This window comes from Erpetoichthys calabaricus, chromosome 11 (genome assembly GCF_900747795.2).
Source record: "Erpetoichthys calabaricus chromosome 11, fErpCal1.3, whole genome shotgun sequence".
Classification (NCBI taxonomy): Eukaryota; Metazoa; Chordata; class Cladistia; order Polypteriformes; family Polypteridae; genus Erpetoichthys; species Erpetoichthys calabaricus.
In genome coordinates this window covers 139,816,703-139,842,223 of record NC_041404.2, presented here as the reverse complement: position 1 = coordinate 139,842,223, position 25,521 = coordinate 139,816,703, and the positions used below count along the sequence as shown (strand labels likewise).

General features: G+C 42.5%; 1 protein-coding gene across 1 annotated transcript in view; it reads left to right on the top strand.

Moving 5' to 3' along the window:
* The window catches only part of cpped1 (calcineurin-like phosphoesterase domain containing 1), a 145,721-nt gene that overhangs the window by 67,976 nt on the left and 52,224 nt on the right, over positions 1–25,521 (top strand). The window contains exon 3 of the mRNA XM_028814111.2: positions 18,274–18,696. Coding sequence (XP_028669944.1) covers positions 18,274–18,696 — 423 coding nt within the window. The remainder of the gene's footprint in view (positions 1–18,273; positions 18,697–25,521) is intronic.

Here is a 25,521-nt window from a genome sequence, read left to right as displayed (position 1 = left end):
AAGCACTGATAATAGATTATAGGACGCCATGAGCTGGGGGGGGATTCGGTGGAGGGGGGGATCAGAATTAGACTGATGTGGGTGGATGTTGCTCTGCTCTTTATCAGCTGCTGGAGATCTCATTGTCTTGTAACTAACTACAAAGCCCCTCTAAAATGGGGGTACTGTCATGTGATTTTCATGCATGGTGTCATGGTGCCTCACATACATACATACAGTACAATACAACAACAATACAACTTATACGTCCTTCACTAAGTGTAGGAACAGAGCGCTTTGAACATTTCTCTTCGATTATACTAATTACTAAATACAGAACTGTTACACGTATAAATGCACATTTCTTATAATACACAGAGAATAAGGCGGAACTGATTAAACATAAATGGAAATCAACAAAAGTCTGTCCATTAATTCATTGATGAACTGTGGGACAGTTGACAATCGAGGAGATTAAACTTGTAAAAGTGGAAGTCAGAAAATTAAAGTCACAGCTCTGGAGACCTCAGCCACCTGACTGCCCCACCGCCTCCTGAATTTTCGATATCCGAGTCTGTGCTGGCTGTCCGGTCTGATGGGAGAATCTTTCCATCCGATGATTCCAGTGCTTCTTTGTCCGTGATGTGTTGTCCATACTCAGGAGAGCAGCTTGGCAGTAGAGCAGTGGCACCACCCTGATACCGAGAAGAGAAAGAGAATAGAGGAGGCTTAATAACAGTTTAAAAATATTATACTTTTTCTGTACAAACGACTAACAAACAATAACAATTTTATTTCCTGTAAAGCCCAAAATCACACAAGGAATGCCTCAAGGGGCTTTAACAGGCCCTGTTTTTGACAGCCTCTCAGTCTTGACTCTCCAAATAAACAAACTTCCCAAGATTTCTTACATTTTTTTCGCCAGTCACAAAGTTTAATTCAGAGAGAGAGAGACCCCCTTCCAGGTAGGTTGGACATGCAATGGGTGTCAAAAAATACACACAAGTGATCCCCTTCACAGAACTTGATGGTCAACTCTGAAACAGAATACAGGCCAACAGTACAAACGACTTTGTTCTTGCATTGCGCTCCTCACCCACTGCAGTCTTTTTCCACTTCCTTGGTAGGCGACCTGTCGCCTCCACTCCCAACTGTGAGTTCACCAGGCTGAACAAAGGTGCAGCTTCTTCTAAAGTGTGGCCCTTTACTGCTTCCAAGGTTATAGCCAGTTGGCTAACTTATTTTTTGGGGTCTTAACTTCTCTCTGTTTAAAGGGCCAGGTGTGGCAGTATTTGGCTGCAGTCTGGGATTACCTTTCTGCTGCTCCCTTGTGGCTGGGAGGACTAACAGGTGGTCCCTAGTCCTCCATTTCCCACCTCCACTTCTCCTTCCAGGACAGACTGTCCAATTCCTGAATTCTCTCCTTTGTGTTCCGTCTTGGTAGTGGTGTCGGTCAGCTCCCAAATGGCATCTTGGCTTCCCATCTGGGAAGTGGTACTGACCAGCTCACGGGCGGCACATGAAAACCCCTGCAGTGTATCTCTGTTCCCCGCTGACCTTCACACACTGTACAGGGTGTCACTAAAGTCTGGACACATAAGAAATAACACTATTTATAATTAACCATTGTCACACACGTGCGCATGGGGGGCAGCTAAAGGGCTTGAGTGAAGGCAGTTCTGAGGCATGCCGGGATGTGGCAGAGCACACTGACTCTTTTTCTCTCTTCCCTGTAGACCATTCCCGGGAGATTCCATCTGGCTCTCGTGATGTCACTTTTGGGACCGAGCCAATGGAAGGAGACCTTACCGTCTCCGGGCCCCTTTGATGTCACGTCTGGGCTTGAACCAATGGCTAAAGAACATCGGCCCGATCCTTATGACCTCACTTCCTGTCTTCCCCTGTAAAAGCCTTCCCCTTTTCCCTATTTGTCAGTCTTGTTCTGGACTCAGTTGTATGCACATCAGTGCTGTTTATTTGATAAAAAAAAATGACTTTGCAGCCAGGATCCCATATTATACAGGTGGCTGCCCCAAACCTTTATCTGTTTATGTCTTATTTTTGTGACACCATATAATACTTTTTTGCCCCACAGATTAAATATTAAGTTTAAAGAAACCGGCAGTGTCATGGACAAACCCTGTTCTGGATGACCAAGTGTACCTGATGAAACAAAAGAAACTGTCATGGCTAAGTTTTACACTAGCCCCAAAAAAAAATCACTTCGCAGGACATCCATGGAGCCGGGTGACCCCAAAACAACCATCAGTCGTTTCTTAAAAAAGCAAAGGTTTCATCCATACAAATTACAAAACTTTGCATCACAAATGGTGGATATCACATTGAAGATGTTATTAATTGTTCTTATTTTTTTATTGAACATATGCATTTTGCCTATGTGTCCAGACTTTAGGGCCACCCTGTATAACACAAACTTGTGTATTCCCTCCATTTTCCCTGTTTTTTTTTTTTTTTTTTTAATTTTAATTTTTTTCCAGTAGGGCATCGTGGAACTTAAAGGCTTCTGATCCAAGCCAATTCCAAACAGCCACACTTCAGACCAATGGGGGAATAGAACATCTTAACACCTGCCACCCCCCAAGACCATATGTTAAGCATCCTGGCTACCTTGCGGGGCTTGAAAGACTTTAACAGAGAAATACTCGCCAAACTGGTTTAAGGCACACAATCTCTGTCCCCCCATCTCTGTCATAAAATTCAAAGAGAATCATTCCTAAAGGGGGCGGAGGGGTTGTAAACATGAATGCTTCTCACTAATGTAACATTGCGTTGCCTAAATTACAAAGACATACAAAATATTTATCAACTTATATGCAAAATCTCCCATCACAACACCAATGCTGAAGAGGAGTTCAAATACCTAAAAAGGAAAAAGTGAAGTGTTATTTCAAGTGCAACTGCAGGAACATTTTGTGAGTAATGATGAGCTGGTGCTACCCGTGGTGCAGATTCCTGCCTCTAGCTGCCTCCATCCTTAGAACCTTTGGCATATTTTACTGCCGTCACTGACGTTTGCTGCCCCATAGTGCAATGCAGAATGTTCAGCTGGCTCAGGCATTTTGGCCTTCCCTTTTTGTAATCACCATGAACCCAAAAGACTTATGTTCTTTGATATCTGCTTTGGGCGGCACGGTGGCGCAGTGGTAGCGCTGCTGCCTCGCAGTAAGGAGACCTGGGTTTGCTTCCTGGGTCCTCCCTGCATGGAGTTTGCATGTTCTCCCCGTGTCTGCGTGGGTTTCCTCCGGGTGCTCCGGTTTCCTCCCACGGTCCAAAGACATGCAGGTTAGGTGCATTGGCGATCCTAAATTGTCCCTAGTGTGTCTTGGTGTGTGGGTGTGTGTGTGTGTGGGCGAGTCCTGCAGTGGGCTGGCGCCCTGCCTGGGATTGGTTCCTGCCTTGCACCCTGTGTTGGCTGGGATTGGCTCCAGCAGACCCCTGTGACCCTGTGTTTGGATTCAGCGGGTTGGAAAATGGATGGATGGATATCTGCTGTAGATTTTGTTTCTCTTTCTGTTTCCTTCCTTGCCAGTTGGCCTTAAACTGGTGCACTTCCCACATGTTAGACATGGAGGAAGCTACCGCGGTACAAGTTGTTATATTTTTCGTGCTTCTCAGTACTCCTTTTAGTGTAGCTGGCACTCACACCATTTAAAACTCCACAAATGCTTGTTACTGCCGTCTTTTTTGATATTTGCAGTGTGCAGTGCCTCTTTGTGGATTACAGATTTCAAGTTGTGTTGAAAACTGTTCATTAAAAGTGTTTGTGCTCCTTTATCGCTCAGTAGATCCATTGCCACCATTTGCCTAACAAGTGAGTGTTGCACTAAATAAAATTAAGCTCAGAGTAAAAATTTCTTTAAGTACAGACTTTTCACTTCAATGGTGACATAGGATGACAGTTAATGACCATGACAACAGCATTACTAACCTGAGGCATTCCCGGGTTTCAGAGATGCTAAACAGGCCACATCGTTTCAGGTTTGCTTTCAGAAACCAGTAACCTCCATAATGTTTGGTACATTTCATTTTCACTGGCACAGTTCTTGTGCTCATGTTGAACAATGACAATTAGAGACTCCAAAGGTTAGAAGGAAGCTGAGGTATCTTATTGAAGCAATGAAACACACCTGAGGAATCGCAAACACCTGTGACACCAGACATTATGGTACCTGAAGTGGGGAGGCCATGTAGAAAATTGTGCAGCGTGAGCAAAATGTATGCAAATCCCTTTAAATGAAAGTCTGCAATGTGCACGTTAACCACATGCAAATTATAAACAGTGGAGCAGAGGGCTAAATCAAGAAAAAAAATGTGTCTTTGTCCCAAACGTTATGGAGGGCACAGTAAGTGTTTGTGCTCTTCTATTGCTCAGTAGATCCATTGCTATCGTTTGTCTAAAAAGTAAATAAAATGCCGCTCAGGGTTAAACTGCTTTAAGTGCAGACTTTTCACTTGAATGGTGATACAGTCAACTCCAGATAACTCGATATTCTCGGTGCTCTAATTAATTACCGAGTTTAACCAGATTATCGATATAGCTGGATTTTTTATCCTACACGCTTGGCGCAGCGCCCTGAGGCTTTTACATGTTATTTGACATTTTCAGCCATGAGAAATGATCTGATAAAGCATGTTCATGAAGCTGAATGGCTGAGAGCAAATAACAATCCAGTGTATCAAAAAACACCTGCGCAGCCAGCCGGCACTTCCTCATGTCACAAATTTACAACACATCGGACTCTTCTTTCTTCCTCCCAATACTACTGCACGTACACAACCGATTGATGGCGGCATCTTTAAGAACATCAAGCACTTCTACCGTAGAAGGCTGGCACTAAAGCAACTGATGGATCACGATGAAAACGTTGACTTTTCTTTCAATTTACTGGATGCCGGGGACCTTCTCTGGGAATCATGGGATGCAGTGAAGGAAAAAGCACAGTCGTCAACTGCTTTTGTGCAGCTGGATTTCTTCCACGACGAATCAAATTGCGCAGAAACTCTGTGGAAGAAAACTATGAATACAGACACCCCCCACTGGAATGCCCCGATTTTGAGCAATAAAACACAAGCAGGAGAGCGCGTCAATCGTTATTATTTATCTAAATCTCCGAGGAGGTAACAAGTGCATTACATGTTAGCCACCGTTAAAAAGAAATGAGTATCCTCTGCACTCTGTGTATACAATTTATTGATTAGGTCACTTTTCTTTACGTTTCAGAGCTATTGTGGCAAGGTGTCCTCAGAATTTAATTCATTACATAATTAGAAATCTTTTAACATGATTGGTTACACCTAGTTGGTAACGGGACTTCCAGATGTTGATACCTCAGATGACCACAATTTGATTGATAGTCCTGTTAGTTTAGGATGTATGTAACTTTTTAAATGTATTGTTTTTATTCTTATTTTAGGAGACGTGCGAGTTCCCCTACAGGTTTATCCAGTTTTAAACAAGAAGACTAAGGGCTCGTTTATTCTTCACGCTGAGACTGCAGACGCGCACGCATCAAGGCTACCACGCGTTCCCAGCGTTCATTTGATGCGTCCTCTGAGCAGGTCCTCAGAAATTAATGCGACGCGTGCACGAGTTGCAGTGCCAGCAGAAAGTTGGAGAGCACAGTGTGATAAAAGTTGGAATGTGACGTCAGAGTCTCGGTTTACTATCTACATGTGACAGAAAGCTGCTTTGAGGATCCTCCGGGGTTGATGTGTGCGCTTTGATGTTTGATGAATGGTTCAATGTGGTGGCGACATACAGATGCATTCGTGGTGCTTTTATATTCATTTGTCGCATATTCCCGATCGTAATGACACGATTCATTTTCAAAGTCTCACATACCATCTTCTGTGCCGTCTTTTTATCTAGGGCTTCCATCCGGTCCTGACAGCAGTGGATCGCCAGCTATAGATCGCCACACCGAACACATTAAATGTATGACATTCCAATTCTCTGCACATTTAGAATCCTTAGATTTATACTTGATATCACTTTCATGATGAAATGCATTCAAGTATGTATGTTACATTTTACAGATAAGTCATAAGTTTGTTTAAATAATGAATACTGTTAATAATTACACACATGGAAGTGACACGGTGGCGGAGCGGTAGCGCTGCTGTCTCACAGAAAGTCACGTCGCTGGTGTTCCCTGCCTGGACTTTGCATGTTTTCCTGCTGGGTTTCCAAAGTGGGCTCCAGTTTCCTTCCAAAGATATGCAGATTTGGTGACACTAAAATGATGCCAGTGTGTGTGTGTGAGCGCTTCTGTTCACCTTGCGATGAGCTGATTCCCCATCCAGGGATTTTGTTTTTCTTGCACCCAGTGCTTGCTGGAATGTGCACATCCCTGAATTGATGGATGTAATCATTAAACATCCGTTTCAGAGATATTGTGGCAAGGTGTCCTCAGAATTTAATGGATGTTCCAGGCAATTCACAACAAAGCGAAGTTGAACCTGTTCTCACTGTGATGATATCTCCCACTGCCACCTGGTGGATTCTTCCAGATTTACGTAAAGTACGCGCGCAAGTATTAACAGTATAACGCTTGTGTAGCAGGAGCGTCTGCTGGATCAGGCGTCACGTGAAGAATAAACCTGGCCTAAGACCTAATTCTTTATAATCCAGCTTGGTACTGAGAAAGAGAAAAACCATTACCTGTATAATCATTTTAACAGTATAAGTATATTACTAGTTTGTATTAATAAGCTATGGATTAATTGCTTATTAGTAAGACTTACATATCAAAATTAAGTGTGTACATGCAAAGCTAAAAGAACAAACTTATAACATTTCTGTCAAACTGCTGACTTTTAGTCTGTATATCTTTTAGACTTTTAGTCTGTACATCTTGCCTGAAGAAGGGGCCTGAGTTGCCTCGAAAGCTTGCATATTGTAATCTTTTTAGTTAGCCAATAAAAGGTGTCATTTTGCTTGGCTTTTCTCTACAAGTCTGTACTCAGGAAAACTGCTAATCTTTTAGCTTTCAACATCTAGGATTGCAAAATCAGCAGCAACAGGCTTTTTCACTTCTTCTTAAGTTGTTTTGAACAAAATATGTTGTAATATCTCATGCTAAAGCTGTCTCTGTAAGACGTAAACAGCTCTGTTATAAAAAGGAACTCGCCCCCCAGACCCCCACACCGCAAGATTGGGCTATTGCTGGTAACTGTCAGTGACACTAGCTGACAGGGGCTGCATAGTGTGTCTCTCACCAAGAATAAAGAATTTGCTTTTTTACTTTTTTATTGGTGTCTGCCTACTGTTGTCTCGAACCTTCGTCCACAGTACAAAAACAGGAAACTTAGTACTGGCAAAAATATAGAAAAATGATTATGCCATAAAATTAATGATTTTCTCTTAATGGGTTATATAAATAACAAAAATTCATTTATCATCGTAATAAATAATAAAATAACAGCATCAGCTTTTAAGCATAAGCTCAGAAGGGTATGATACTCGGACACATGCTAGGTGCACATTGGGCCAGGGTTCAAATTCAACTCTTACAACTCCTTTCCGAGATGACGGACCACTTCCATAACCTCTTTTCGCCAACTTCAGAGTCTCTTCAGTGTCCCCCCAGGTACAACGCAAAAATCACGTGAAGATGGCTCGAGACCTTCCAGCATTTGTCGAGGATTCCTTTGCTGGAAAAGATAAAGCAGACATTTATCACGCAATTTTTTGCATCCGTAAAATGAATAAATGCAATGTATATTTGGGCAGTCGAATATCGAGTTGAGTGGATTTTTTTTTACATTGGATATGCCTAAATTTTATCGAATTAAGCGGATTATCGAGTTATCCGATATTGAGCAAAACGAATATTTTTCAACGTGCCACTCTGAATATTTAGTTGGTTCGTGGCATTTTATCTAGTGAACAAGATTATCGAGTTATCCGGAGTTGACTGTATATGGTGAAGTCAGTTGATGACCATGGCAGTAACATTACTAAGTTGAGGCATTCCCAGGTTTCACAGACACTAAACAATTTTGTTTACAAAATATCTTAGAAGAAATGCAATGGAAACCAAACTAGGTATGAGCAGAAAAGTGACATATTGAATTGCTTAGGCAGTTAGAAAGAAATGCTTTGATGGCTGAGATCTTCACTTGCGCTCTAACACATGGCACACCCCGCTACCTCTTCACATTTGTGGGTAGGCGACCTACAACAAAGTGCTTGTTTATTCAAAAATGGGTCGTTTTTGTATCAAATTAAGGGTCAGCCTCATACGGTGAGAGGTGGTCTTGAAGCTTTGACTACATAAATGAAAAAAATCCTATGAGGATAGGAAGACGGTTGTTGAAATGAGATGGTAAGAGTCAACCCAGACACTTGTAATTGTGCGACTGACTTTTTTTATGTGTAAAATTATAACAAGTGGAGATGCCATACACAGTGGGAAAAGTAATTAAGGACAAAAGACCATAAAAAGATGCCGTGGCATGCGTCTTGAAAAGAACTGCCCTTGAGATGGAGCAGGTGCCTTTAGAAACCAGACGCTGGAATAATAGCCAGCATTTTCAAACATTTTGGCCGGCTGAGCAAGGCAAGGGAATGAAAATCGGAGAAAATATTCTGTGCTTGCTGATGCCAGGAGGGTTTCATAAGAGGCATGCATGGTCCAGAAAAGAAAGCCATGAAGCCCCACTTAGCAGCGGTTAAGGGTTTAGCAGTTCTGCCCTTTTCTCCTTTTCACGTTCCCTTTTGACTGGTAATGATGGGAACATCACATATCTCAAGATATAGAAAGCCTTTTAAAATGCAGGCGATACAAAAAATGCAGCCTTACTATGCAGAAGAAGAGGAGGTACAGACGTTTATGGGACATGTTGTGTGGTGGGTGGCTGGAATCCTTACCCGGCCAGGATGCCCAGTGTGTGGAAGGACTGGGGGAGAGAGTATTATCAGGACAGTTTGGTTTTCCAGTGGGGCCACAGGTTATGAGCATGGGAGCTCAACCCTGTTGGAACCCGTGGCCACCACCAGGGGACACATGGACCTTTCCAGGACCTTATTTGGTCACACCCGGAGGTGTGGCCAGAAGAAGCTCGTTGGGCACCTGGAGTCCTTCCGGGTACCCTATTAAAAGGAGCCACCTCAATCCATTGGGAGGCCAGAGTCTGGAGGAAGAAGACAAAGCCTGAGCAGGAGTGGAGGCAGATAGACTAGTGGCAAGAAGGGACTGTGTGTTGGTGCTGGTGATTGTGCACTAAACTGCCTGTGTGTGTCCGGGTTAGGGTGGCTGTACACCCCCTGGTGACGTCACAGTTGCAAATATTCATCGGCAGGGGTCATTTGTGGAAAGCCAAGTTTTATTTGATTCCTGTTATTGGTGCAGCCCCGTTTTTTAAAACTAGGTTTCCAGGCAGATTAATATCCAGTAAACGCAAAAGAATAAAAATTCAAGCGACGGAACATGTGTAACACAGAATCATTTTCCTGAAAGGTGTAGTGTTTCCAAGGTGGTTTCCATTCTGTTTGCAGTTTCTAAAAGGTCACTCATGTTACAACCACACGTGCTGACTGCCAATTGTTTTGGTGAAAGTTCCTGCACGCTAATATACTTTGTAACGACTTGCACTTCAGAAGAGATCATCCGCCTGAAGCTAAGCATGTTCAGACCTGGCCAGTACTTGGATGGGAGACCATACAGGAAAAACTTGGTCTGCTGGTGGAACAGGTGTTGGCAAGACCATCAGGGGGTGCTTACCCTGTGGACTGAATGTAGACCCCAATGCCCCAGTGCAGTGATGGGGACGCTGTGCTGTACCTGAGGTCCTGACTCTGTGGTCATAAAAGATCCTTGGGCATCCTACGTAAAGAGTAGTTGTCTATTCTGATGTCCTGGCTAAATTGCCCACCATGGCCTGGTCATTCTGGCCCCTTAATCACCCCCTGTCTCTAATTGGCTATCTGTTTCACCCCTTATCCATAGGTAATGAATGGAGCAAAATATGGCTGCTGTTGTATCATATAGGTTGATGCTGCACACTGGTGGTGGTTGAACAACAACAACAACAACATTTATTTATATAGCACATTTTCATACAAAAAGTAGCTCAAAGTGCTTTACATAATGGAGAGAAGAAAAAATAAAAGACAAAATAAGAAATTAAAATAAGACAACATTAATTAACATAGAAAGGAGTAAGGTCCGATGGCCAGGGTGGACAGAAAAAACAAAAAAAAACTTCCAGAAGGCTGGAGAAAAAAATAAAATCTGTAGGGGTTCCAGGCCACGAGACCGCCCAGTCCCCTTTGGGCATTCTACCTAACATAAATGAAATAGTCCTCTTTGTAGTTCGGGTTTTTCACGGAGTCACTTGATGCTGATGGTCATACAGATTTCTGGCTTTTAATCCATCCATCATTGTTGGAACATCATGGTGCTTTGGGTAGATGGTGGTGGCGCACGCCACCACCAACAGGACACCGGAAAAGGAAACAGAAGAGAGAGTAGGGGTTAGTACAGATTTTGAATGAATAGTTATTATAATGAATTAGATATACAGAGTATCAGGATTAAATTACAGTGAAGTTATGAGAAGGCCATGTTAAAATAATGTGTTTTCAGTAGTTTTTTAAAGTGCTCCACTGTATTAGCCTGGCGAATTCCTACTGGCAGGCTATTCCAGATTTTAGGTGCATAACAGCAGAAGGCCGCCTCACCACTTCTTTTAAGTTTTGCTCTTGGAATTCTAAGGAGACACTCAGTTGAGGATCTGAGGTTACGATTTGGAATATAAGGTGTCAGACATTCCAATATATAAGCCGGGGCGAGATTATTTAAAGCTTTATAAACCATAAGCAGAATTTTAAAGTCAATTCTGAATGACACAGGTAACCAGTGTAGTGACATCAAAACTGGAGAAATGTGTTCGGATTTTCTTTTCCTGGTAAGGATTCTAGCAGCTGCATTCTGCACTAGTTGCAAACGATTGATGTCTTTTTTGGGTAGTCCTGAGAGGAGTGCGTTACAGTAATCTAGCCGACTGAAAACAAACGCATGAACTAATTTCTCTGCATCTTTCGATGATATAAGAGGTCTAACTTTTGCTATGTTTCTTAGGTGAAAAAATGCTGTCCTAGTGATCTGATTAATATGCGATTTAAAATTCAGATTACAATCAACGGTTACCCCTAAGCTTTTTAACTCCGATTTGACTTTTAATCCTAATGCATCCAGTTTATTTCTAATAGCCTCATTGTATCCATTATTGCCAATCACTAAGATTTCGGTTTTTTCTTTATTTAATTTGAGAAAGTTACTATTCATCCATTCTGAGATACAAGTTAGACATTGTGTTAGCGAATCAAAAGATTTGGGGTCATCAGGTGCTATTGATAAATACAGCTGTGTGTCATCAGCATAGCTGTGGTAGCTCACGTTGTGCCCTGAGATAATCTGACCTAATGGAAGCATGTAGATTGAGAAGAGCAGTGGACCCAGGATAGAGCCTTGTGGAACACCATATAGAATATCATGTGTCTTTGAGTTATAATTACCACAACTAACAAAGAATTTTCTCCCTGCCAGGTAGGATTCAAACCAATTTAAGACACTGCCAGAGAGGCCCACCCATTGACTAAGGCGATTCTTAAGAATATTATGATCAATGGTGTCAAATGCGGCACTCAGATCTAAGAGGATGAGAACAGATAAATGGCCTCTGTCTGCATTTACCCGCAAGTCATTTACTACTTTAACGAGTGCAGTTTCTGTGCTGTGATTTGTTCTAAAACCTGACTGAAATTTATCAAGAATAGCATGTTTATTGAGGTGCTCATTTAACTGTATAATGACTGCCTTCTCTAGAATTTTACTTAAGAAAGGCAGGTTAGAGATGGGTCTATAATTTTCAAGAGCAGAGGGATCGAGATTATTTTTCTTAAGTAGGGGTTTAACTACCGCAGTCTTAAGACAGTCTGGGAAGACCCCCGTATCTAATGACGAGTTTACTATGTCAAGAACATTATCACTAAGCACGCCCGATACTTCTTTGAAAAAATTTGTTGGTATTGGGTCAAGGGCACAGGTGGAGGGTTTCATTTGAGAAATTATTTTATGTAAATCAGGTAAATCTATCCTAGTGAAAGACTTTAATTTGTTTATTATGGGGTACTGGGGTTTAGGAGGATCCTTAGTGTTGGGGAGATATACTATGTTATTTCTAATATCATTAATTTTTTGATTGAAAAATACAGCGATAGCCTCACAGGTTTTACTGGAAGTACTTAGGAGGCATTCCTTTGAGTTACCTGGGTTTAACAGATGATCAATTGTTGAGAATAAGACTCTGGGATTACTAGCATTGTTATTTATAATCTTAGAGAAATAGCAGCGCCTCTCAAGACGGACTGTGTTATTGTATTCTGTTATTTTAACTTTTAATATTTCATAGTCAATAGTTAGTTTAGTTTTCCTCCATTTACGCTCAGCTCTACGGCATGTTCTCTTTAAATCAGACACTCTTTGGGTCTTCCATGGTATAACAATGCTAGAAGATTTTTTAACTGTCTTTTCAGGTGCAACTAAGTCAACAGCAGCCCTCACTTTAGTATTAAATCTTTCCACCTTACTATTTACATTCTCCTCGCTATTATAGTTGGCACTATAAACGGACTGATTGGTTAGAATGTTTGAAAGTTTTAAAGCTGCTGATGAGTCAAAGAAGCGTTTTTTAACAATATGCTTCTCATGAGTGTTTTCTATCATTATTTCTATATTAAATAGTAGAAGAAAATGGTCTGATAGACCCGTATCAATGACCTGCTTTATATCAACTTTTAGTCCTTTAGTAATTACTAAGTCTAACGTATGACCTGCTTTACAGTGGTGTGAAAAACTATTTGCCCCCTTCCTGATTTCTTATTCTTTTGCATGTTTGTCACACAAAATGTTTCTGATCATCAAACACATTTAACCATTAGTCAAATATAACACAAGTAAACACAAAATGCAGTTTTTAAATGATGGTGTTTATTATTTAGGGAGAAAAAAAATCCAAACCTACATGGCCCTGTGTGAAAAAGTAATTGCCCCCTTGTTAAAAAATAACCTAACTGTGGTGTATCACACCTGAGTTCAATTTCCGTAGCCACCCCTAGGCCTGATTACTGCCACACCTGTTTCAATCAAGAAATCACTTAAATAGGAGCTGCCTGACACAGAGAAGTAGACCAAAAGCACCTCAAAAGCTAGACATCATGCCAAGATCCAAAGAAATTCAGGAACAAATGAGAACAGTAATTGAGATCTATCAGTCTGGTAAAGGTTATAAAGCCAGTTTCTAAAGCTTTGGGACTCCCGCGAACCACAGTGAGAGCCATTATCCACAAATGGCAAAAACATGGAACAGTGGTGAACCTTCCCAGGAGTGGCCGGCCGACCAAAATTACCCCAAGAGCGCAGAGACGACTCATCCGAGAGGTCACAAAAGACCCCAGGACAACGTCTAAAGAACTGCAGGCCTCACTTGCCTCAATTAAGGTCAGTGTTCACGACTCCACCATAAGAAAGAGACTGGGCAAAAACGGCCTGCATGGCAGATTTCCAAGACGCAAACCACTGTTAAGCAAAAAGAACATTAGGGCTCGTCTCAATTTTGCTAAGAAACATCTCAATGATTGCCAAGACTTTTGGGAAAATACCTTGTGGACTGATGAGTCAAAAGTTGAACTTTTTGGAAGGCAAATGTCCCGTTACATCTGGCGTAAAAGGAACACAGCATTTCAGAAAAAGAACATCATACCAACAGTAAAATATGGTGGTGGTAGTGTGATGGTCTGGGGTTGTTTTGCTGCTTCAGGACCTGGAAGGCTTGCTGTGATAGATGGAACCATGAATTCTACTGTCTACCAAAAAATCCTGAAGGAGAATGTCCGGCCATCTGTTCGTCAACTCAAGCTGAAGCGATCTTGGGTGCTGCAACAGGACAATGACCCAAAACACACCAGCAAATCCACCTCTGAATGGCTGAAGAAAAACAAAATGAAGACTTTGGAGTGGCCTAGTCAAAGTCCTGACCTGAATCCAATTGAGATGCTATGGCATGACCTTAAAAAGGCGGTTCATGCTAGAAAACCCTCAAATAAAGCTGAATTATAACAATTTTGCAAAGATGAGTGGGCCAAAATTCCTCCAGAGCGCTGTAAAAGACTCATTGCAAGTTATCGCAAACGCTTGATTGCAGTTATTGCTGCTAAGGGTGGCCCAACCAGTTATTAGGTTCAGGGGGCAATTACTTTTTCACACAGGGCCATGTAGGTTTGGATTTTTTTTTCTCGCTAAATAATAAAAACCACCATTTACAAACTGCATTTTGTGTTTACTTGTGTTATATTTGACTAATGGTTAAATGTGTTTGATGATCAGAAACATTTTGTGTGACAAACATGCAAAAGAATAAGAAATCAGGAAGGGGGCAAATAGTTTTTCACACCACTGTATGTGTAGGCTGATTAACGAGCTGTCTCAAATCAAAAGAGTCCAGGAGGTTCATAAATTCTTTTACTTTCTGGTCACATTGATTATCTATATGAAAATTAAAGTCGCCGACTATTAAGAGTGTGTCATAGTTCGTAATTAAGATTGACATCAAGTCAGAGAATTCCTCAAAGAAAGACACGTTGAATTTTGGAGGTCTATACACGGATAATACTAAAACGTGAGAATCTCCATGAATAATAATGGCGAGATACTCAAAAGACTTGAATTTACCAAAACTGATATTTTTACATTTTAACCGGCTAGAGTAAATGTTTGCTAGTCCTCCACCCCTCTTTCCTTGGCGATCAGCACGAGTAAAACTGTAATCCGGAGGCGCAGATTCGATTAAAACAGCTGCGCCATCTGAGCTAAGCCACGTTTCACTTAGTGCAATAAAATCTATTTTTTTATCACTAATAAGATCGTTGATAAAAAACGTCTTGTTAGTTAAAGCTCTAACATTTAATAGAGCCATATTCAATGTTTCGGAGGAGCAGAGATGAATACTATGTGCGTTATTGATATATGGAACAGGAATTAAGTTATTTTTATTAGCGCCGCTCTGCGTGTATTTTTTGTTTAATCTATGATATGTTTTTATAGTTTTAATACATTGTTCATCTAAAGTAGTAACTTTAATTAAATTATTGGTGTTTATGCCGTATTGCCTACATTTTCTATGTGCATTAAGATTGGTTATTACAGTATTTATGTTGTGCACTTTTATGGAAGATTTTATTAAACAATTATCATGACCAAGCACAGGATTGGCATTTCGGAAGGGGTTAAAAGCAGAGATAGATAGTCAAGATAAACGAATTACCTTGGATATGTTTTCGGAGAGGACCTGGGCGCTGAAGCTATTCGGATGCAGGCCATCTCGCTTGAAAAAACGCGGTCTTTCCCAAAAGAGGTCCCAGTTGTTGATGAAACCGATGTCTTGATTCTTGCAGAAGCCCTGCAGCCAGTTGTTTAAACCAAGCAGACGACTGTAGTACTCGTTTGATCGTCTGACGAGAGGGAGTGGACCCGAGATGAAGATCTTTGCCGATGGGGTCCTCTCCTTTGTGTCTTTAATTAATGCAGTGAAGTCTGCCTTGAGGATCTCGGACTGTCGGTGCCTTATGTCGTTTACGCCAGCATGTAAAACAATTGCTCCAACTGCCCTGTTCTTGTAGATCGCCGGCGCACGTCTCGTCACATCTCGGACACGGCTTCTTACTCACTCTGTAAAACGCTTTGAGTAGTGGGGGAAAAAACACTATATAAATGTAAAGAATTGTTATTATTACATCTAGGGGGCTCTGACCCCTGCTCACTTCGTTCGCCAATCCCTGGGTTCGGTTAACCGGATATACAATTTTAAAGAGATTGTTATTTTCATGGGAATTGTTACATATGCATTATTTTCACTTTTACTTTAAAACTTCAGTTAAAACAATATTTGGAATTAACTTTTCATCAATATTGCATTGAATTGCAGTGTATGACTGCCCATGAGTGAATTTCATTTCTTTCTCCCTAATAAATAAACCGACTTTTTCGAATATTTGTCCCTGTGATTTGTTAATTGTCATAGCAAAAGCTAAACTGTAAATGTTTTGATACGAATGGCATATCAAGATCTCCTTTGGTGTCTCATGTTATCCCCTGAAGATGGACTACATTACCTTTTTTATCGTCTGTTCAAATTTTACATGTTAGAATTGTTCGACCAATTTTGAATACAACTAATCTTGTCCTGTTTGTAGCCCATCACTCAGACATAAATTACGCAATTACATTACGATACGTCCTTCTTTACACAATAATTCGGCCGGTGGAAGACCAGATGGTGTTAACGGTTTTAGATATTCTTCGAGATATTGTAAGTTAATGTTTTCATCTTCCTTACCATCACCGCCAACTGTATCCGCAGAGTCTATTGATACGCATTTAACCAATTTGCCGTGTAACCGATCAACAATTTTCGCGTTAATTCGTTTGACTTCATTGTTTCTTGCTGCCATATTTAGATGAAATGGGCGATTCTAAACTGGATCTTCATAAGTGTGTGTGTTTTCATAAGTAAGCCCTTTAATGGATTGATGTCTGTCTACTGTTAAATGCCGGAATGCACCTGATGACCGTGGTCTTGTTTGAAAATAGTTGTAAGTAGCGCGTGACGTGAAAGAATCTCGTGGCAAAAGTCTCCGTTTCGAGGGATTTCCTTCCAAAAAGTCTCTTCAAAAAGTCACGTTGCGTCGTAGGATTAGTCTCGTCCCAAGATTTTTTTTTATTATAATTATTATTTTTTTTAATATATTTTTTTTTTAATGAAGTTCTCAATAGAGAGTTAAAATCTCTAAAAGTCTCAAGGTAAAATTGTTGGCGGCTTCAGACCATGAGGGAGAGCAGGCCTGGAGCTTTGTTGATAAATGATCGTGTCGGAGAAACGCGGAATCATTCAGTTGTGCAGATGATGAAGCCCTGAGGTGGTGTAATGTCCATATTTGTTCACTCTGTGCTTACATAATGTTTCCTCCTATGTTCATTTCTGGATTAGTGACTTTTTTTTGTTTTTTGCTTGTGTGCGCATTTGAGTGACTTTTTTTTTTTTTTTTTTTTTGGCACGGTGGCGCAGTGGGTAGCGCTGCTGCCTCGCAGTTGGGAGATCTGGGGACCTGGGTTCGATTCCCGGGTCCTCCCTGCGTGGAGTTTGCATGTTCTCCCCGTGTCTGCGTGGGTTTCCTCCTGGTGCTCCGGTTTCCTCCCACATTCCAAAGACATGCAGGTTAGGTGGATTGGCGATTCTAAATTGGCCCTAGTGTGTGGTGGGTGTGTTTGTGTGTGTCCTGCGGTGGGTTGGCACTCTGCCCAGGATTGTTTCCTGCCTTGTGCCCTGTGTTGGCTGGGATTGGCTCCAGCAGACCCCCGTGACCCTGTGTTCGGATTCAGCGGGTTGGAAAATGGATGGATGGATGGGTTTTGCTGTCTGGAGTTACTGGTCAGACGAGTAAAACGGAGAAAATATACAAGTTATAGGGCCTTCTCGCAAGGTATATTTGAAACCACAAACTCGTCCATAAGCTTGTCAGCTCTTTTCCATGGGTGATTTTTGTCATTTCAAAAATGCGTACGCTGTGATGTTTTGAGACAAATTTCCGTGTAGACGTAAGTGTGCTAAGTTTCAACAAACTTGGCCCACAGAGAGTCAAGTTGTTTCATTGCGGACAGAAAGACAGACCTGAATTATATGTGAGTGTGCCTACAAAGTTCAGCCCGAGGACTGACCCTCTATGGTCTTCTCACCTGTTCTCCTCTTACCTGTACTCCTTGCCTTAACCTTCAGCCCAAGAGCTTCATGTATGTATACTTAAAGACCAAACTGAATGTTAAGCCCCAGAAGGCCTCCTCATTTTTTATCAGAGGTGCCCAACATTTGTGTAAGTCTCAGTCGGAAGTAGACGCCTGAAATGAAATGATGACATGGACTAAGAAAAGGGCCTCTTTAGCGCTTTTGAATATTAAGGATACTGACGTTCTTTATGAAAATTCTCACTGGAGAGCAGTCTTGACGAATGAGTCATAAGGACGTGCGTTTAGCGGAACAGGACTTTCATTAATTGTGAGTATCTGTCACTTGCTGTAAAAGGGTTCTTTATTTGCTATAAATATTAATCATTTTCTGTATAATTTATGCTGTGGAAATTGGTGGCACAGAACCAATGGGTATCCTATCAGTCTTTTCACATTCCCTTTTTTCCTTATTTTTTTTTTTTTTTTTTAGGTACACAGTGGAGGGAGGCACAGGAGAGGGACCTGAAAAATGTCCTGCAGAAAGTGAACCCTGCTATCCCCCTCGTGTTTGTCAGTGGAAACCATGACCTCGGCAACACTCCCAGTGCACAGACTGTGACAGATTACTGTCGTTCCTGGGGCGATGACTACTTCAGCTTCTGGGTCGGGGGCGTCCTGTTCCTGGTGCTCAACTCGCAGCTTTTCTTTGACTCCTCAGCCTGCCCTGAGCTGCAGCAGGAGCATGATGCATGGCTCTCGCAACAACTAGAGGAAGCCTCCCAGCGAAAGTGCCGTCACGTCGTCGTCTTTCAGCACATCCCGCTTTTTGTGAACTCTTTTGAGGAAGAACACGACTACTTCAACCTAAAGAGACGTGTGCGCCAGGAGCTTCTGGGCAAATTCAGAAAAGCAGGTATGTCTGGTGTTAAGGACAAGTGAGGTGAGAAATGTCCTGCAGTAGGCTGGTAGCCCATCTTGGGAACATTCCTGCCAAGATAGGCTCTGGCTCATTGCATTTTAAAACGAGTTGTGTTACCTGGCTTCACCCAGCATGTTTCATAAGACATTGGGTGCCAGTTTATAGTGCCATCATTGGTTAATCGAGTGTGTTAGAAGTACTATGTAACTAACTGAGTGATTTTGGGTACACAGTATTTTCAGTTTAGTTTACCAAGGGCTAATATAATTGGCAGGCAGTGTGGTGTAGTGATTAACTGTTTGGACCTAGTGCTTCAAACCTGGAGGTTGAGGGTTCAAATCCTCGTACTGACAACTGTGCAACCATGAGCAAGTCACTTCACTTGCTTGGAAAAACAAAGGAAGCGTAACCAATCATATCTCAAATGCTGTAAGTCGCCTTGGATAAAGGCATCAGTCAAATAATAGGCAATTATAATATGATTAAGTCACTGGAGCTGCTTACTCTTGGACATGCTACTCACAATTGGCATTGAGGAAAACATTCTTGCTTTTCCTAGCGACTCGACTTTGGTTGACGGTCATTGCCAAGCACAATTTTACAGGAAAGTGCATTCTTTAGTTTGTAATACAGGGAGATTCATTCGAAAGAGGTCCTGCATATTCTGTAATAACTCTCGCTAGGACGAAGCAATCTGAACGAAACAACGTGCAATGTGCTCCTCAGTTATACGGAGCCTCGAACAGGCCGGGATGCCTCTGCGTTGGAGCGATGAGGTAGGCGCCGGACAGCCGTCCCGACATTTAACCTCCGTTTGCAACTTCTGGGTGCGTACCACCCGTACCCCTTCGTTCAGTCACTCGACTTCTCATCAGGATGGTGGTGTACAGTATTGAGCAGTGTGTCTTCACAGTGCAAACCTATTGGGTCGCCAATTCATTTAAGCGATGTCAGAATCAACTTGGATGATTGTTAGTTAACAGAAGGTGACTTCCAGGAAGATGGAGCAACGTGTCACACAAATTGGCAAGGAGCATAGCCGAAATTGAGTCCTCCTTCGGCAACATGGTCATTTCAAAGGGACTTTGGCCACCATGGTCGCCGGATCTGACACCACCAGACTTCTTCCTTTGGAGTATGCTCGATGGAGAAGTCTATCGGAACAAGCCTCGCACTGTGGAAAATTTTGAAGGAAAACATCCGACGTGAAATTGCTGCTATTCCACCCGAGATGCTTGCTGATACGTTCAGGAACATGGAGCGCCGCGTCGAAATGTGTCTGGCTGACAACGGAAACCACTTCCAGCATTGCATGTAATGCAATCGATTATACATACGTCAAGGTGTATAGCGTATTTTTTTGGTTCAGATTGCTTCATCCTAACGGGAGTTACAACAGAATATTCGGGGCCTCTTTTGAGTGAATCTCCCTGTATTAGCATTACTGGATATTTACGGTTTTCATTTGCTTATGTCATTCACTCAAGTATTTCTTTTCCAGTTTTTCATCAGTTGTTTGTGGTTCCCCTTTAAAGTCCACAGATGTGAATGTATACATATAAAGAATTTGAGAGTGGAGGGGTGGGGCATCGCTGTTCAAAGTAAGCAGACTCGCATGTAAATGTAAAAGATTTTGGGGGGTGGGGCGGGGGTGCCCCCTTTCAAAGTCTGTAGATGCGAATGTACGTATATTACAATGGAGCCCATGACATTTAAACTGATGCCATTCGTCTAGGCTTGTCTTGGATCGGTGGACACCACTTCTGCCTCTTTTTCTGCCACCTTCCCTTTTCACTTCTAGCAAAGTAACACCTGCACTCATAATCACCGGTACTCACGGTTGATAGCACACTCGCTAGCTTTGGAGTGTTAAGTCTTCCTTGATCTTCGCTGATCTTTGCCCTTCCATTTCACACCTTACTTTACATACTAAGTCTCTTTTTTCTGTCCAGGACACCACCCCTTCTTTAATGCGCTTGTACACCTTATATTAGTGGTTAGTGGTGCTGCTGGTTTGCCCGTCAATTGCTTCTGCTCCTTTTCTCAATTGCCTAAAGCCCATTCTAAGCACAGTGCACATGTATTTTAGCATTATTTAATAATACGTATCAACAAATGAAAAAGCATAGGTTGGTCAATATTCTTCTTTTTCAGTAACTTCACCAAATATCAAAGCATTTTTGAGTTTTTCTACATGGAGGGTGGGGTTTACCCTTAAATATTGATATATCAACATGTCCTTTCTTAGTGGATGCCTACTGCCCTAGATGTATAGTCCTGCCAAATGTCAGTGTTTTAAATGATGGAAAATGGGGGCTTTGTCGTTGAGTGAGCTAGTGAGTCAGTCAACCATTCAATCAACTTTGCATTCTATACATACATACATTGATTTTATTGGAATCGGGAGGAAAAAACCTGTAGTAGAAGGTAGCAGAAGTTTGTAAAATAATAAGGAGCAATATAATGTGTGTCAGACAAAGCATAATGCGCAATAGGTGAGAAGTAGGCCTGAATTACTGTGGAACAGATGGTGGTCCTTGGTTAGACTCCAGTTGATTCAGTTGTTCTGCTGACAGTTTGGAATCAGGACTTTACGCCGGTCATGCTGGCCTCCTCTGCTCAAACCGCCTTGTTGAGTGTGCTGTGATCCTTTTGTGCTTCCTGCTGTGACCAATTAGTCTTACAAACATGGCAGATGGAATGTGTGGTAGCTTGCCGGCCTTGAACTCCAGAAAAGACCTCTGCAGATGCCGACATGTCTTTTGTTGAACCTGTGGCCATCTTGTGAGCATTAGCATAAAATGTTTTCTGCTATGCAGCTCTTCAACTGGTGTTGCTTATTTCTGCATTTGACATCACCTCCTAATTTTAGTTCTTTGTTTTGGCCAAATTAGCAGCAACAGCAGAGAGGAGAACTAAATAAAGCAGGAGAACAAGACGTCTTACGGCCCCCCTCCTCCTTTATTTTTCAGACTTGTGCTTTTTGATTCATGACTAATTCGAGACCCCAGTGCGAGCAGCATGAAGTCCCCGTCTTCCCCCCTCCCTTCCACCTTCTTTGCCAGGCATCCATCATTGCCTAGCAGACAGCTTCCTGTTTGAAGATATCTTTAGAGTGGCAGTGGCCATAAGAAATAAATAAACAAATGGCACCGATTACAAAAAAGCATTTTATTAAAAGCGAAAGTCAGTGGGAGATGTGCATTGTGGTCATGACACACACACACACACGCGCGCACACACACACACACACACACACACTCCGACCCTGGCCTGCGTGAGATCAGATGTGTCCCCTTCAAAGGACCTGGAAAACATCTTGTGATGTGTGTCGATTAATGGAGCAGACAAGAATGCTGTTTAAAGTGGGACATTCCTCTGTGGAGATTAAAAGGATCAAAGAGAGTGACGTCAGGTGAGGAAACGAGAGGAAATGTTGATGGTATTGTGCACGTGAAATGAATACACCTCCACAAAAATTAAACTATTGTTTTACATTGCACTTTTGAAAGCCTGCATCATTACGAGTAACTTGTAGAGCAAGTAAGGTTATAATTAAACATCGATATGAAACACTAGTAGTCCAAGGGGGCACAGCGGTAAGTGCGCTCTGGGATTTTCAGTTCCAGTTCCAGCCTGATCATGGGCTGAGTGACATTTGCATGTTCTCACTGTGTCCACCTGCTTTTCCTGATACCATGACATCATCCCACAGCCCATTGTTATGTGCGTTGTAACACTAGATGGTGCTATACCAGCGCTTAACCCGACACACAGACACTGACAACACGTTTTAAAAGCACCAAGAAGTTGTTGCATTTCTTTAAATACGAGGTGTGGTCAGAAAGCACAGTGAATGTTGATGCAGAGCACCATCCAAGAGCCACGCAAAACAATTCAATGCCGGTTCTGACATGTCCATCCTAGAGCCGAGTTTCTGACAAGTGTCAGCTCGTTTGATACTGTCAGTCATTTGTGAGCCACTGTTGAGTTCAAGTGTGTTGTTAATAATGGATATCGAGCAATGCATTAACATGAAATTTTGTTTCAAATTGCAAAAAACTCAGTAAACCCATCAGATGTTAAAAATCGTTTTATGGTGACACTGCACCGACAATTAAGACTGTTTACAAGTGGTTTCGTAATGGATCTGACACTGTTGAAGATGAGAAAAGATCAGTACATCCTTCAACATCAATAACCGAGGAAAATGTTGAAATGGTTTAATTCTTTGTCACGACAAAGCTCCTTGTCACACATCCCTTCTAGTACGAAAATTTCTGTCAAATAAAAACATTACACTGTGTCTGCATCCACCTTATTTGCCAGATCTGGCACCGTGCGACTTCTGGCTGTTCCCTAAATTGGAAGTGACCATGAAAGGCAAACCATTTCAATCCATTGAGGACATCCAGGCAGCCACGACAGCCCAACTAATAACACGCTTGAAAGAAAACTTCCAGAACTGCTTCGCAAAGTGGCAGGAACGTTGGAGATAAGTGCATTCGAAGAGGAGGAGAGTATTTTGAGGGTGACTACTAGTTTACTGCAATAAACATTTTCTTTTTTAAAACATTCACCGTAATTTTTGATCACACCTCGTAAATAGTGCCTAAAGCACCTCCACCACAATAAACAAATAAACACAATAATATTTCATTCTCAAAATCTCTCCTCCACAACTCCCAGCAAGCTCTGTCCACCTCCTTCCGACTCCCAACAGTCCTTTAAATAGTCCTTAACCCAGAAGTGCTTCTACTCTTCTGTCCCATATGACTTGCCACCACTTCCGGGTCAGACGGAGAATTAAAGTTCTTCACTCAGCCCGGAAGTACTTCAGGGTTCCCGTCCCCGTGACTTGGTAGTACTTGCGGGCTATGGATGAGGCATGGCTCCTCCAGTCCTCTCACAGCTCCTCCTGGTGGCACCCATGGTACACAACAGGGCTGAGTAACCGAACTCCAAGTCCCAAGATGCCCTGTGGGAATCTGGGGCACTGTTACACTCCAGGGGAGCTGCCATCTGGCTTTTTGGGGGAGGCAGTGTCCTTGAAAATCTGCTTTCCCCCATCCTTCCATCACAGGGGCGTCTCTTACAGCGTATGTTAGATCAGATGGTCTGAATTGGCTGGTGTGAGTAAAGGTGTAATGGTGGCCAGTTCAGGATTTTCCATATGTCTTATGCATGATGCTGCTGGGAAGGGGGGTATGGAAAAAGCAGGTTCAGAAAATGAGCAGATCAACAAAATGAACTGAAGTGAATAGAGCTCAGTGAAACCTTCAAAACGTAATGTCTGATCAGTTCATAGGTAGAGGCAGTTTCTGGAACACCGTGATTGATGAAGCCTCACAAACTGACTGGGTGGAGAGTTCTGTAGAGCAGAATCCTCAAAAATCAATGAACCTTTCATTAAGGGTGTTGGAGACTACTGGCCTTCAACAATCTAAGTCTTACTGCACATCCACACTGGCTAAGCCGTGCCAGAGTTGTAAGCAGGACTGTGGAGTTGGAGTCAAAAGCAATTATCGAGTTACTAGAGTCCGAGTCATGAACGAAAATGCGCCGACTCACACTAAATGTAAATTATGATATACAGTACAGTGCACTCCATTATTTTTTTTCCTTGATTTAGTCCTCTGCAGTTTAAGATTACAAATCAAACAATTGAGACGTGATTAAAATGCACATTGCAGATTTTCATTTGAGGGGATTTGCATACATTTCTATCACACAACACTTTTTCTACATGGCCCCCCTCATTTCAGGCCACCATAATGTTTGACAATTGGCGTCACAGGTGTTTGTGATTCCTCAGGTGGGTTTCATGGCTTCATAAGACACCTCAGCTTGCGTCAACCCTTTGGAGTCTATTCAACAGGAGGACAAGAACTCTGCTGCTGAAAGCCAAAGAAGCCATTAGGAGGCTGAAAAACAAGAAGAAAACCTTTGGAAGACATCGGGGAAAACTTTAGGATGAACAAAATCAACTGTCTAGAATATCATGAAAAAGAAAGAACACACTGGTGAGCTCGGTGTGACAGTAGATGGCGCTATACCAGCGCTTAACCCAGCACAGACGGACACAAGAGGCACACTTACACAAGTTTGTGCTTTTTATTTTCAGTTCTCTTCTTTGCAGTCCTTTGCACTTCCCACACCGCGCACAAATCACCACAAATAACTAGCAGTCCTTTCTTTCCTTCTTGTCTGCCGCCCTCACTCCCTGATGACCTTCCTGCAGCACTTCCTGTTGTGGCGGAAGTGCTGCATGGGCACCGTGGAAGCACTCTGGGTTTACCTGCTTCCTGGTCCGGCAGCACTTCCTGGTGTGGCGGAAGTGCTGCATACCATGGCTTCTTAACCATCCTTGCGCCCCCTGGCGGTGGCCCCAACACCCACCAGGGTGGCTGCCCTCTCGTGTTCCAGGGGAGGTACAGCTCCTCTCCCGGTCCTTAATCCTCCAGGCATCCCGACTGGGCATGAACCCCAGCCGTCTGCCACATCAGTAATCACAAAGGGATTGGTAGGCCAGAGAAGACCTCCACTGCTGATGACAGAAGAATCCTCACTATGGTCAAGAAAAAGCCCTCAAACGCTGGCCTGTCTGTCAGATCACAAACAGTCTTCAGGGGGCCGATGTGGACATGTCAGAGACAACTATCCGCAGAGGACTTCATGAACATGAAATCTAGAGGCCACACTGCAAGATGCAATCTACTAGTTAGCCACAAGAACAGGATGGCCAGATTACAGTTTGTGGAAAAGCAGCTCCTGACACACTGCTCTTCATCGATGATGGAACTGCTGACAGCAGTGTGA